Source organism: Taudactylus pleione, unplaced genomic scaffold, assembly GCF_031769625.1.
Source record: "Taudactylus pleione unplaced genomic scaffold, aTauple2 ptg000065l, whole genome shotgun sequence".
In the NCBI taxonomy this organism is placed as follows: Eukaryota; Metazoa; Chordata; class Amphibia; order Anura; family Myobatrachidae; genus Taudactylus; species Taudactylus pleione.
The window spans coordinates 7,114,806-7,127,590 of NW_028284467.1; the positions used below are offsets into that span (position 1 = coordinate 7,114,806).

The following is a 12,785-nucleotide window of genomic DNA, read 5'->3' on the forward strand; positions in this document are numbered from 1 at the left end:
TTAGTTCTATGTAAGGCGCTGCGGAACACTTGTGGCGCCATATAAATAAAGGATAATAATAATAATAATTACTGGAATCCTGTTGCTTATCTGTTATAGCATACTGTGTAGTGTATTATAACTACAATCTCGCACCTTTGAATCAGAATATTAGTGCATATTACAATGCAAATATGAAACATTAAGTAACTAGTTCAGATTACTAGTTTCCAGAATATCAGATTCTCTCCTAACTTCATGAAATTTCTAGATCAGCCTACATGTGATTCACTAACTGTGAAAGAAAAGAATATATTGAGATTTGTCCTCAGGAGTTATGTAAGTGGTTTTACCACTGTAGCAGTTCAGCTTAGTGATCACTTATAGCAGCTTATAGCGACTAACAGTAGTTGAAAATATATATATTATTTACCTTTTACCAGTGACTTTTATTCAAGAATCCTACCCTTATTTTACTTATTCATTTATATATAGGGGTTTACTCATTGTGCATCGCCGGCGGGTTTCAATGCACCCACGAAATTACTGATTAGTAAATCAGATGATTTGGAGCACAAACCCCCGGTAATGGCCAGCGGATTAAAATGCCCCAGACACAATGTTTCATAATATCCCTATAATTAGTACAATAAAACACTTGAGAGTAGTCCTTGGTAAGCCATTGCAGCATGTTATGAGATCTAAAAGAAAACTAGATTTAAAAACATACACAACAGCTGTATAAGCAGTAATAGCAGTAGCACATCTGTACACCTACATAATCAAAATAGCTTTATGACTTAGTAAATTTGAAATCAGAAATCTTAATTTTCATTAGTTTGAAAAAATATAACAATTGTAACAATTGTATTGGCAACATAAGTACACTACCTGGAAGAGTCAGGGCTCGGCTTAGTACGTCCTTGGGTTGTCATCTCCCAGATACTGTTGGCTACTTCATTGCCGATAGAATTCAAGACTAGTGTCAGCTCAAGGGGCCAGTCATCCAGATCCAGAGAGCGGACACGGGACAAATGTGTTCCAAGGTTCCGGTGAATTCCTGAGCATTCAATGCAGATTAGGGCACCCAGATTCAAGCTAGCCCAAGTGGGATCTAGTGGGCACAAATATTTATAGTTCAAAACATAGTAGTTTTGTTGTGGTTCCAAATGATAGTTCACTAGCTTCACCCGCTAACTTTGCATTGTTTCAGAGCAAGTAACAGCTGGTATTTAGTTTGATCTCACATAATTCTACCCAAAAAATATATTTCATTTTAGTTAGAATTTTCCTTTAATATGCACCTACGCACAATGGAGGCCATTCAGCTCCAAGGTGGTAGCCAGGGGCGTATCTATAATGGGTGCAGGGTGTGCTGTGAACACGGTGCCCTGGGTCCAGGGGAGCCCACACCACACACCCATATACTCCTTATACTTGCCTGTTCCTTGTCTCTAGAGTGCTGCTCTGCAGCATCGGGCCCGGGTTTTTGGATATTTTATTTTTGTTTATTATTATTTATCCAGTTGTTTGAATTACTTAATTACTCTGCTAATTTGTTTTTTATATATAGAAGTATAATGCTACATATTTTATATGGAAGAAACACCATTCCTTTAAAATGTGCGAGAGCTGGGCAGAACCTAGCTTAGGGTCATTAGTTTATTGCTCTCATCAGATACATGGGTTTCTGTTATCCTGTATTTCTGGATGGAGGGGGGGGTGTTAGGTAGTTAGTGTATGGTAGTTAGGGTAGCTTAGTGTGTTTGGGGGGTATTTAGGGATCCAAGTATGCCTGAGTTGGGGTTAGGTTATACAGGGTGGGGGGTCCAGGGAAGGGGTTGTTTTAAGAATTATTTTTATTTTTTAGGGATATAGGTTTTATTTTGATATTTGGGTAGATGTGGATGTTTTATTATTTTGATCTTACTCGGTATTTTGATATGCAATTTTATGTTTATGCTAGTTGCGACAGGTTGTTTGTATCACTTTATTTTGAATACTGTATTTCTCTTATCTCCGGATTTATGTGCTCGAATGGCGCCTTCGAGTCCCTTTTGTTCTAAATATACAGTATATGAAAAGGAGTATTCCATACAGTGGCGTAACTAGGGGGGGTCGGGCAGGGTGCGTGCCCTGGGCGCCGTGGGACGGCCACGGTCCGGCCCGCCCTAGTTAGCCACAAGTGTAGCGCCGACCGCAGTGATTGCGGTCGGCGCTACACATTTACACAGGACTGGCGCTAGGCTTCCATCGCCGGTCCTGTGCTGCACGCATGAGCCCGTTCCCTCCCCCTGAGCGCTTGCCCAATAGCGCCAGGAGGCGGGCTCAGGCTGTGCATGACACACACATCGCTGCCAGCGCTGGCGGTGATGCGTGTGTTAAACAGCAGCCAATGAGAGTCAGATAGACTCTCATTGACTGCAGCAGCACCCACTGCAAGAGCCGTACTTCCGTCCGGCTCCTGCAGTGGGTAATGGGACTGATGTCATGACGTCATGACGTCTGTACCATAATGCTGAGCGCGCCAGCCCGGGAGGACTGGCGGGCGGCGGCGGGAGCGGCGGCGCGGAACGGAGCAGCAGGTAAGTATGTTTTTATATATATATATATATATATATACATATATATATTTTTTTTACCTATCTGCAGAACGGGGGAGGGGGGTGGCTACTACTGGGAGGACCTCTACTGGGGGTGAGGACACCATTATTGGGAGGACCTCTACTGGGGGGGCTACGACTGGGGGCACTTAATCAGGAGGGGGAACCTCTACTGGGGGCTACTACTTGGGGGGGAACTACCACTGGGGGCATTATAAAAGGGGCCTACTAGTAGAGGTACTGCACTCGGGGGACCACTACTGGGGGCAATAATAGGAAGGGCCACTACAGGGGGCACTGGATAGGGGGGATCACTACTGGGTGCCTGCATAAGGGGACCACTACTGGGAAAACTGCATGGGGGGGACTACTACTGGGGGCAGCATATAAAGGGCACTGCATAAGGGGTACCGCTACCGGGCACACTGCATTGTGGGGACTGCTACTGAGGGAACTGCATAAGGGGAAACACTGCATTTGGGGGGACCACTACTGGGGATACTGTATAAGGGGCACTACTATGGGCCTGCATAAGAGGGACCACAACTCCATACTGGGGGTACTGTATAAGGGGTACTACTGGGGTTAAGGTGCATATGGATAGGAATGTTCAGTGTGAAAATAAAGGGGTTTTTAAGTGACCACGCCCATTTTTTTCGGCGCGCGCACATCAGGGGGGGGGGCTCCCTTTTCAAATTTACCCTGGGCTCCAAATACCCTAGTTACGCCACTGATTCCATATATCCTGTTATTCTATACCATAATATACTATTATGTGCAATATTACACACTTGCTCGTTGTACACTATATTTATTTTCCACATTTAGTCCTGCTTAATTGATGTATATTCTGTTTTTGTTTTGTATGTATGTTAAAAAATATCAGTAAAAAATTATTAAATTAAAAAAAAAAATTTAAGTTAAAATAGTACTTTCTTTGTATAATCTATTTGCTTCACAAATGACATGTTCTGATTTGTACAACATTTCAGGTTGCCTAGGTCCATCTGTCAGTGCAATACAAGTCTAACCATATATTACCATTGTTAGATTGCCAAGCAATTGCCCAGTAATGCATTTATTGCAGCTCTGTAACTTGTATTGACAATATAACTCACATTATAGTGCACCTGTTACCTACACATGCTGGAAAGAGTCATTTTGTGGGATGAAAACATATTTATCAAAATGCAACATAGAAATCAGTGCCTTATTTGTTATCAAGTCCCTTACTGAGTTCACAGATTTGTAGTAATTTCATAGTGTATTCTTATAAATTTTGGACCAGCCTTCAAAATGGCACCTTCACTATGTGTAAAAGATAGGCATATTTTCAGAATAAAGAATAGGACACGTACTTGGAGCGCCACAGTCTACACAGTAATTATTCCCTTTTGCATTCCGGATAGCTTGGATGGCTACAGCTTCACTTTGGCTGTCCATGCGAGCCTGAAATTAGAGAAATACAATATATTAGTTAGATATGTGCAGTTGAATACTGCATCCACTCTAGACTGTTAGTACATTCCACGCATTTAATAGTGTGTTAGTATGGGGATACTTAGATAAAGTAAAGTCATTGTGCCAGTAACGTTTTTATTACGTTTCTAAAAAAGATATTAAGCTATATGCAGTGAAGTACTATAAGGAAATATTTATATTATAGCTTTTGTACAGCTGAACACTGATTATCCATCGACTTTGGGCCTTTCAGAATTTCAGCCCATGTGGTCTAAAAGAAGAGATGGGAGGAGTGTGAAAAGTGTAAAGAAGCAAACACATAGAAGTCATTTATCATCAAAACAAATGATGTAAATAATGTTAGCTTCAATCTAGTCACCTTTTGTTTACAAAAAGTGAAGGATATAAAAAATACATCTCAATTTACATAATTTTAGTGACTATAAACTTCACTCACTTCAATAATCATAATATTTAAAGTGTAACCATCACCTACAGTACATACAGGTTATGTTGATATATACACTTTCATTACATTGAGTTTGGGAGGGTTAGATGCTCCACGATTCAAACTTAGAAATAGAATTCAGGAATTGTTCCAACTTTTTGCTTTACTTTATGAATAGGCAATTTATATAGCATTTCATGATACTTTGAGACAAATGTGATACAATGGAGATATACTGGTTTACTTTTATGTTGTCTTTATGTGTTGCTGTTACCTTGTTTTTGCTGCTTTCACAGCATTGCAGACTGGCGAGGATCTGGCTTTCAATGGCTTGTACCCAAGAATCCCTTTCCTCAAAACTGCAAGTCTCAAAATGCCATGTTTGACCGGTACTAGACACAATGATGAATTCAAAGTTCTCATCTTTGGGTCAAAATGGAAATGGTTAGGCAATAGACAGTACTGCAAGTCTTCAATCACTCTATACAGTTTTTTAGATACCAACATGCCATTGCAATGAATGTTGAATCCCATACCATAAAATGCATTGCTTCCGGTAATACTATCAATGGCAGAATGTAGCACAAAGACAACAGTGAAAATAGTACTGCCAGTTTTATATGACAACCTACCTTTATCTAATGATAACACGTCTATAGGTAGTCACATAGGAGGAAAGTGTCCCCTATAGCCTACCTATCATGTAAGTCTTACTACCAATACACGGTAATGCATTCAACACCAATAGGTTGCAATGTTTTGCACAACTGTTTAAAAACATAACTACAGTAGCAGGAGGATCCATCCATTGCTACTCTAATGTACTGTAAATGTGAAAAGCAGAAGCAGTGGTTTCCTAGAAGAATTGTATATGTCTGAAACAATATTCCTGACTGTATTACTAAGCATCTGCCTTTCAGACCTGACTAATGACAAATACTAGAACTGACTGATCACACTTATACCCCTTTTACACCGGAGCTAAAACCCGGGTTTTTGAAGTGTTAACCCGGGCAGCTCCCTGGTGTAAAAGGGGAGAGAGTTGGATGGCCGGGTCGAGTGACCTGGCAATCCAACCCAGGTAACTAGCAGGGTTTAACATGGGCGTAGCCCTAGAAACCCTGCTGTGAGAACAGCGCACTCCGGGTCACGATGACCTGGAGTGCGCTGCTAGCCGGCCGATTGGTCCGGCTTCAGTGGCGCTTGGAGATGATGTAATCTCCAAGCGACCACTTTCACTCCACAAAAGACGAGTCTATGCAGACCCGACTGCGGTGTGAGCGGCGCTGACTCGGGAATATCCAGAGTCGGCGCCGGCAAAATTCCGGGTCTGATCCGGATAGGAACTTTGTTCCAACTCCGGGTCAGACACGGAATTTAGGTGGAAAAGGGGTATTATACCCCTTTCACAAATAGAGCAAAAACCTGGGTATTTGCATGTGAACGTGCATTGACCTGGGTTTTTGCTATGTGTGAATGCAAACAACCCGGGACCAAATCCCGGTTCCACGACCCTGAACATTACCAGGGTCAGGCTGCGACCTGGGAATTTGCTGGGTTGATAAACCCGGCAATTTCCCGGAGCTTAGTCTGAAAGGGGTATCAATGAGCCATGTGGGATCAGACCGCTTTGGCTTAAGCATCCAGCTAAATAATTAATTCAGTCTGGGCATTTGTGCACAAGGTTTAGGCACAGATCCAGGCACGGACAGTTTTAATTGACTATATTTTAAACAACACTACATAGATCTGCAGTATGGATTTCATTCATTAAAGTAGTGGAACTAACACATCATGCAATTTAATATATGTGTAAAATATTGCCCAACGTATACCAGAAATGTAAATCTTTCTATGATTTTCCAGGAAAAGTTGCTATTGTGCAACAAAAACATATTGTGGGCTACATTTAGGAAAACACACCATGCTTTGCACTTAATATTATTGTCACTTTAACATTCCAGGTCAAACTCATTAAGCAGCAGAGACTTGTAAATGTCACTACTTTGTCACTAGCCCTGGAACTGATTTAGAGTGGGATACATTTGTGCGCAAAACATGCTTAGAAAGAGACACAAGCAAAAAATGCATCCAGCTAGTATGCGTCAGACATACGTCAGGCATAATATACATCCCTACTTTCCATCATAGCTTAAACATATGGCTTGACGGTATTAGCAGTAATTGCCAAAATCAAATTACTATATTAGTACACAATATACGAATAATATACTAATAATATAATAATAATATAATATACGTTATAATATAATAATGTGCCACATACACTAGAGAAAATATTGTGTTCACAGTGTTATTAATAAATATGAAAGTGTAATTAAATACAAACATCTCCACATTTGTTGTTTAGCCCTGTAAAAATCAAATTGGCCCTTATTGTACTCAGTTTACAGATTGCCCCCCTTTCCGTCTTTTCAGGTGTAAGGGGACGCAAGTCAATGATATGCATAAATCTAGCTTCAGATATATGATTACGCTTTGTTTGTACAGTAAGGAAATGTGTATCTTGTGCATATAAATGCTGTATTTCAACTCTAAATAAGTCACTCTATGTTTACCATATACATACATAAATTATATGTATACTCAGGGCCGGCGCTGCCATTAGGGTGTCGGTCACTGGAGGGCGCCGCTGGGTTCTCAGAAAAAGTAAGATTCGAGATTGCAATCCCGGGTGAGTTCAGGCATGTTTTTCATCTCGCAAGTTTACTAAAGACAAACTCGTGTGAGTTTGGGAGAGAGTTTTCATTTGTCACTGAAAAATTTGGGTGAGATTGCAAACTCGAATTAACTCACCATCAGGCAAACTCTGAAGTACTTTTCATGAAAAAGATGCAACTAAGAAATTTACCAAGAATCGAGATTACTATCTCGGCTGAGAATGTAACAATGCAAACTCGCAGAGAAATTGAAGTCTCAAATAGACCCCCTCCTGAGCTGCAAATTTTGCAGAAACATACACAGATCAGTGTGATTTGTGTACGTTTCTGCATGTGTACCTAGTTTAAAGTGTTTTTATTTAGAAAAAAAGGCATCACCAACCCAGGACTGGTCAGCCAGTCCTGGTTCCAAAAATTACGGGGAACAAAATGAGTAGGGTTCCCCCGTAATTTAGGAACCAGCACCTGGCTGTAGGGCCAGTGCTGGTTTTAAACATAGGGGGAAAAAAATTGCGTAGGGGTCCCCCTATATTTAAAACCAGCACCGAACCCAAACCGACCGGGGTGTAATGCCACAGCCAGGAGACTCTATTACCAGGTCTCCATGGCCAGAGCATTCTCACCACAAGCCGGTCAGCCCAAGCCAGGGATCTCATGGTAGGTGGGGACCCCAAAAAAAGGGGTACCCCCTCTCCTGAACCTCCAGGCCTGGTCTGAAGCACAGGACTCTTCCCCTGGGCTGTGGATACGGGGGTAATAAAGTGTTAAATAGTTGTAAACTATTGTATTTTACAGTGGAACTACAGGTGCCAGCATGCCTGCCCTTTGGCACTTGTGAAACTACAAGTGCCAGCAGGCAGCCGGCACCCGTACCCCCACTGTAAAATAAATAGTTAAAAAAAGACAGAACACACACACCGTATATAATAGAGCTTTATTACATACCTACCTCATTCACACATACTTACTTATTGCCAGATGGTCACATCCACTTGTCCCCGTAGATCCCGTTTGGATGTACCTGAAAAGCATCCAGGGGTCTTGGCAAAAAAACAAACCGGCACCGAACCATATACTTACATTAGTGGTGTATGTGTGTGACCACATACACCGCTACCCGACTCCTGACTGATCAGTGTGAACTGTCAGGAGCCGGCAGCCATTAGCGGCCACTATCTGTAGAGCTGTCGCTGATTGGCTCCAGCTCCTGACAGTTCCCATATGGGCTGGTCAGTGAGTCAGGAGCCGGAGCCAATGAGCGGAGCCAATCAGCGGCCACTCTACAGCTAGCGGCTGCTGATTGGCTGGCGGCTCCTGACAGTTCACACTGATCAGCTTACCACTGCATACCTCCCAACATGACCCGTTCCAGGAGGGACACAATGCTCTGGTCCTGGACTTCCCTGGTAAGAGGTGGGGCTGCAGCGCAGTTCAAAATTCAAATAGGGGAGTCACACCAACTGTCATTTCACACGCTGCCACACATCACTGGCTGGGACTCACTGGCAGTTGGTGTCACTCCCCTATTTGAATTTTGGACTGTGCTGCAGCCCCACCTCTAGAGCCACCACCAATCATAAATTACCAGGGAAGTCCAGGACCAGAGCATTGTGTCCCTCCTGGAGAGGGTCATGTTGGGAGATATGCCACTGTCTGAGAGGCTGTCACTGTCAGTGTGCAGTTTGCACTGTTAATATTGTCAGGAGTTCGCTTTTCTCCGAAGGAAGCTGAGGAAAGGATGAGAGAAGATGGGGTAAATTTACTAAGATTCGAGTTTGGTCGAGTTTTTTTTTTTTTTTTTTAATCTCGGTTTGCATTGCCGAATCTCGGGTGAATTTCCCGTTTTTCATCTCACAAATTTACTAAGAAGTGAGTTTAGCTGAAAGTGAGTTTTCCGATGGTGAGATTACTCACCCGAGATTGCAGTGTTCTCTCTGCCTAACTCTGCCGAGCTAGCAGCCTGCACATATCAGTGATATATGTGATGGCTGCTTGTGTGTTGTACCTGTAAAAAATGGGTTAAGCAAGTTGTTGGGTTGTAGTAGCTATTAGAGGGAATGGCTTAATCAGTGCTTGGTGCGTGGGGGGGGGGGATAAATAGGTGCTGAGTGGGGGTTATTGGGAGCTTGCAGGGGTTTAATAGTTTTTGGGTGGGAGGAATTTACTGGGTGCAGACAAGGTTGCTAAATACTGTATGTTAATGGTTGCTGGGATGGTGAATCAATAAGGTATTATTGGAGAGGAATGGGTTAATGGATGCTGGGGGGAGGAATTCATTAATATAGGGCCTGATTCAGAGTTGTACGCTAATTCTACCGCAAGCTGCGATTTTCACAACTGCGGATGTGCGAAAATATTCTAATGCAACAGCATCCGGGACATGTACTGAGACGCCCACCTGAGCCATCGCAGCTGTCCGCAACTACGTACACATACGGAGCATTGGACACAGATCAGGCAAACATCCACTCCTTCAGTAAGTCTATGGTCACTCAGAATGGCCGCCGTAACTGAGACACCGGAGCCATGTTTCCTGCATACGGATTGCAGACGCAGGGTGTAACACGCTCCCAAAATGGTCAAGATGCCCCTTCGGTTTTAGCCAACACTCCCTATTGTCTCCCCCAAACGCTCCCAGCCTGTCAATCACACTGTGAATAAAGACTCACATTTATTAGCAGAATATTTGACAGTGGAGCTTACAATGTTGATGATACACACTAACACCTTTGTTTACATCCTGTATTTTATTTTGAATACACTTCCCATTAATAAGTACATTATTAGTCTAAGGGACGAATTCAATTAGCCGCGAAAAGTGTCGTCTGGCGAAAAGCGAAATGAATTTGCCTTATTTGGTTGTTTTGACGGGATGTTTTCTCCATGTGCGTCCCTGCTTTTCGCCCTATTCAATTGTAAAACAGGCGAAAACGCGGATAGGTGAATGTTTACAAAGCAAAATTAGGGGAAATCAGTCTGTACCCCATAAAAAGCTTCAGTGACCCTGGGAATCAATATAGAATAGTAGTAGCCCTAATAAAGGTATTTAGTGAACTTATTTTGAGGCAAAGGGCTGTTCTATGCATATTTGTATATGTGTGGAAAAATGATAGAGAGCAATGTTTTTTCTGAAAAATAAGCACCGAGGTTATATTTGGGGTACCTGAAAATGGGTACAAGTGTATTTTGATGTCTCTAAAATGAAGATTTAAAAAAACTTAAAAATACACCTGTTGCAGCCTCCTACAATCTCAAAAACACCTGTCTCATCCATATAGCCCCCCCCCAAAAAAACAGGCCCCCCCCACTTTTTACCCATTTTCCAACACTTTTTATATTTTAGAATGTAAAAGATTTTTTGACTGATTAGTCATTGGGGGGGGAGGGTCCAAAGGGTTCTGGATCAAATCCCCACATTTGCACCCCAAAACAGCGATTTTGCACTTCCACTTTGTCTGCCTATATGTGGAGAAACTTTTTCGCCTACTTTTCCATGTAAAGTTTTCGTGTAGGCGAAAACGTCCTGGAATTGAATACGGAGAATAGTAGAAAACAGGCGAAAAGTGGCGAAAACTTTCTCCAAATGGCACTTTTCGCGGCTAATTGAATCCAGCCGTCTAAGCCGTGAATGAGTAAAGGTCACATTTTATATAAAAATAAATGTAGCCCAATAGTGTTTAGTAGCTGCCCTCAGATTAGTGCCAGAGATACAAATTACAAGTACTTAGTGTCAGACTGGACAACAAGGGCGTCAGGAAAATTCCTGGTGGGCCCACAGTACCCACACAAATAAGGGCAGACTAGATGGGCCAAGTGGTTCTATCTGCCGTCAAAGTCTATGTTTCTATGTAAATATTGTGCCCAAGACTTCAAATCCATGTGGTGAGGTTTTATGCACAGTATATGGCTTAGAAGAGGGTATTGGGGGAAGCAGGGGCGGTAGGGTAAAGTTTTGCTTAGAAATCTTGCCACGGCCCTGTGTGTTCTGTATTAACAATATAAAGGCAGCCAAACACATGAGTAGCAGCTTTATGTAATGATCTACTCCCTGAGGTGTTACATTTTAGAGGTGATATAATTAACATTCTTCAATAAATCAAAATGTAAAAATGATCAGCTTTGAAAATACATGATGGTGCAGGCAGGGTCATAGTCAGACAAAGCATTGCGTAGGTGCAGCTTTATTTGTCTGCTGTGTGCATACATTGGAGCATACCAGCAGTTCTACACATGTGTCCTCACTCATCATTGCTGCAGTCGCGCCAAACAGCCCCACTAGGCGCGCCAGGTCACATGCTACTCTGCTAGCGCCGGGCATTTTTTCTTATGAAAATGTGTTTTAGTCGCAATGTGATGTGACAAGGACACACCAGCAGACTGTGCTGATTACTTTCATATGTGACACTTGTAAATCTGTGTGCAACGGAGTCTCTGAATCTGTATACAAAGGGCCTGATTCTGTAAGGATCGTAATTGCAAAGCTGCACTCAGGCTATAGGTATATGATGTATGCACACAGGAAGCTTTGCAATTGCGATCCTTGCAGATATGGTAATGGAGCAGGAGGCATCACGCCCCTTGTGCATTACTTAACCGAGCTGTGTTGTTCAACGCAGCATCAGTCAATCTACGTACCATCGGCCGTCTGCGGAGACACATAGGGTCCTGCAGCCGGCCGCCACAGTTTACAGGAAGAGGCCAGGAAATCTCCATCACACGATGGAGATCCTGGCCTATTCCCTCCCCCCCAACAGCTGCTACACGCCTCCGTTTCGGGTAACGGAGGCTGTCGCCACACCCTGCCCGCCCCCAACCGGCAGCAGTCTGTCAATCACTGACTACCTGCTGGCAGTTTGCAAGCTAACTCGCAGACCCGTTCTGCACATGCGCAGAATGGGTCTGGCGCCTGTGCAGATTCCCAAACATCGGGAGTCTGCGATCAGCAATGCACTGCTGAATTAGGCCCACATTACAAAGTGTTACAATGCAGAGGCCACAACTTTTCCCCATACCAAGTTCAATTGTGCTTTGTATATAATATACGTGTTGTATATCATATTAATCAGTAAAGTCTCCTGGTGCGTCCTAGTCACATCACGTTGCGATGCATTTTTCGGCAAAAAAAGATGCCCGCCGCTAGATGAGTTACACGGGACCTGGAAGCTGACTCGTGCCAGGCATCTCGCACCGTGTGGCGTATTGAGGCTAGATGTGTAAGGACACATTTATATTTTACTTACAAAGTATGACTTTGGGCCATCCCAAAGTTTGCAGATTTTAGTTTATCAAAACAACGTATACAAATCAAATCCTCTTCATTTCATGAGTACATAATGTTGTGTGCTTCGGTATAGGCTGACAATGTTACATACAGTAGCAAGAAAGACAGCATTTTCTGGTTCATACATAACCCCCATTTCTCCTAGTTTCCTAAATAGCCCAAGCATGAAAACAACATATAACTGTGGTGTACAGAGGCAATGGGAATCAGAGCGACACAAGCCTGTAAATGACAATCCCTGTACAGTAAATACTCCATTACTTGTTACATTATCCAGCAGTACATTATTCTAACAGCAACATTTCATTAGCCCCAAATCAAACAGACATAGC

The 12,785-nt window shown here is 42.8% G+C and overlaps 1 protein-coding gene across 1 annotated transcript in view; it reads right to left on the minus strand.

The window, feature by feature from the left end:
- Positions 1-12,785, minus strand: part of AGAP2 (ArfGAP with GTPase domain, ankyrin repeat and PH domain 2) — a 241,807-nt gene that overhangs the window by 7,513 nt on the left and 221,509 nt on the right. The window contains exons 14-16 of the mRNA XM_088466186.1: positions 4,766-4,914; positions 3,941-4,031; positions 871-1,093 (exon numbers count right to left, since the gene is read on the minus strand). Of these exons, the coding sequence (XP_088322312.1) occupies positions 871-1,093; positions 3,941-4,031; positions 4,766-4,914 (463 nt within the window). The remainder of the gene's footprint in view (positions 1-870; positions 1,094-3,940; positions 4,032-4,765; positions 4,915-12,785) is intronic.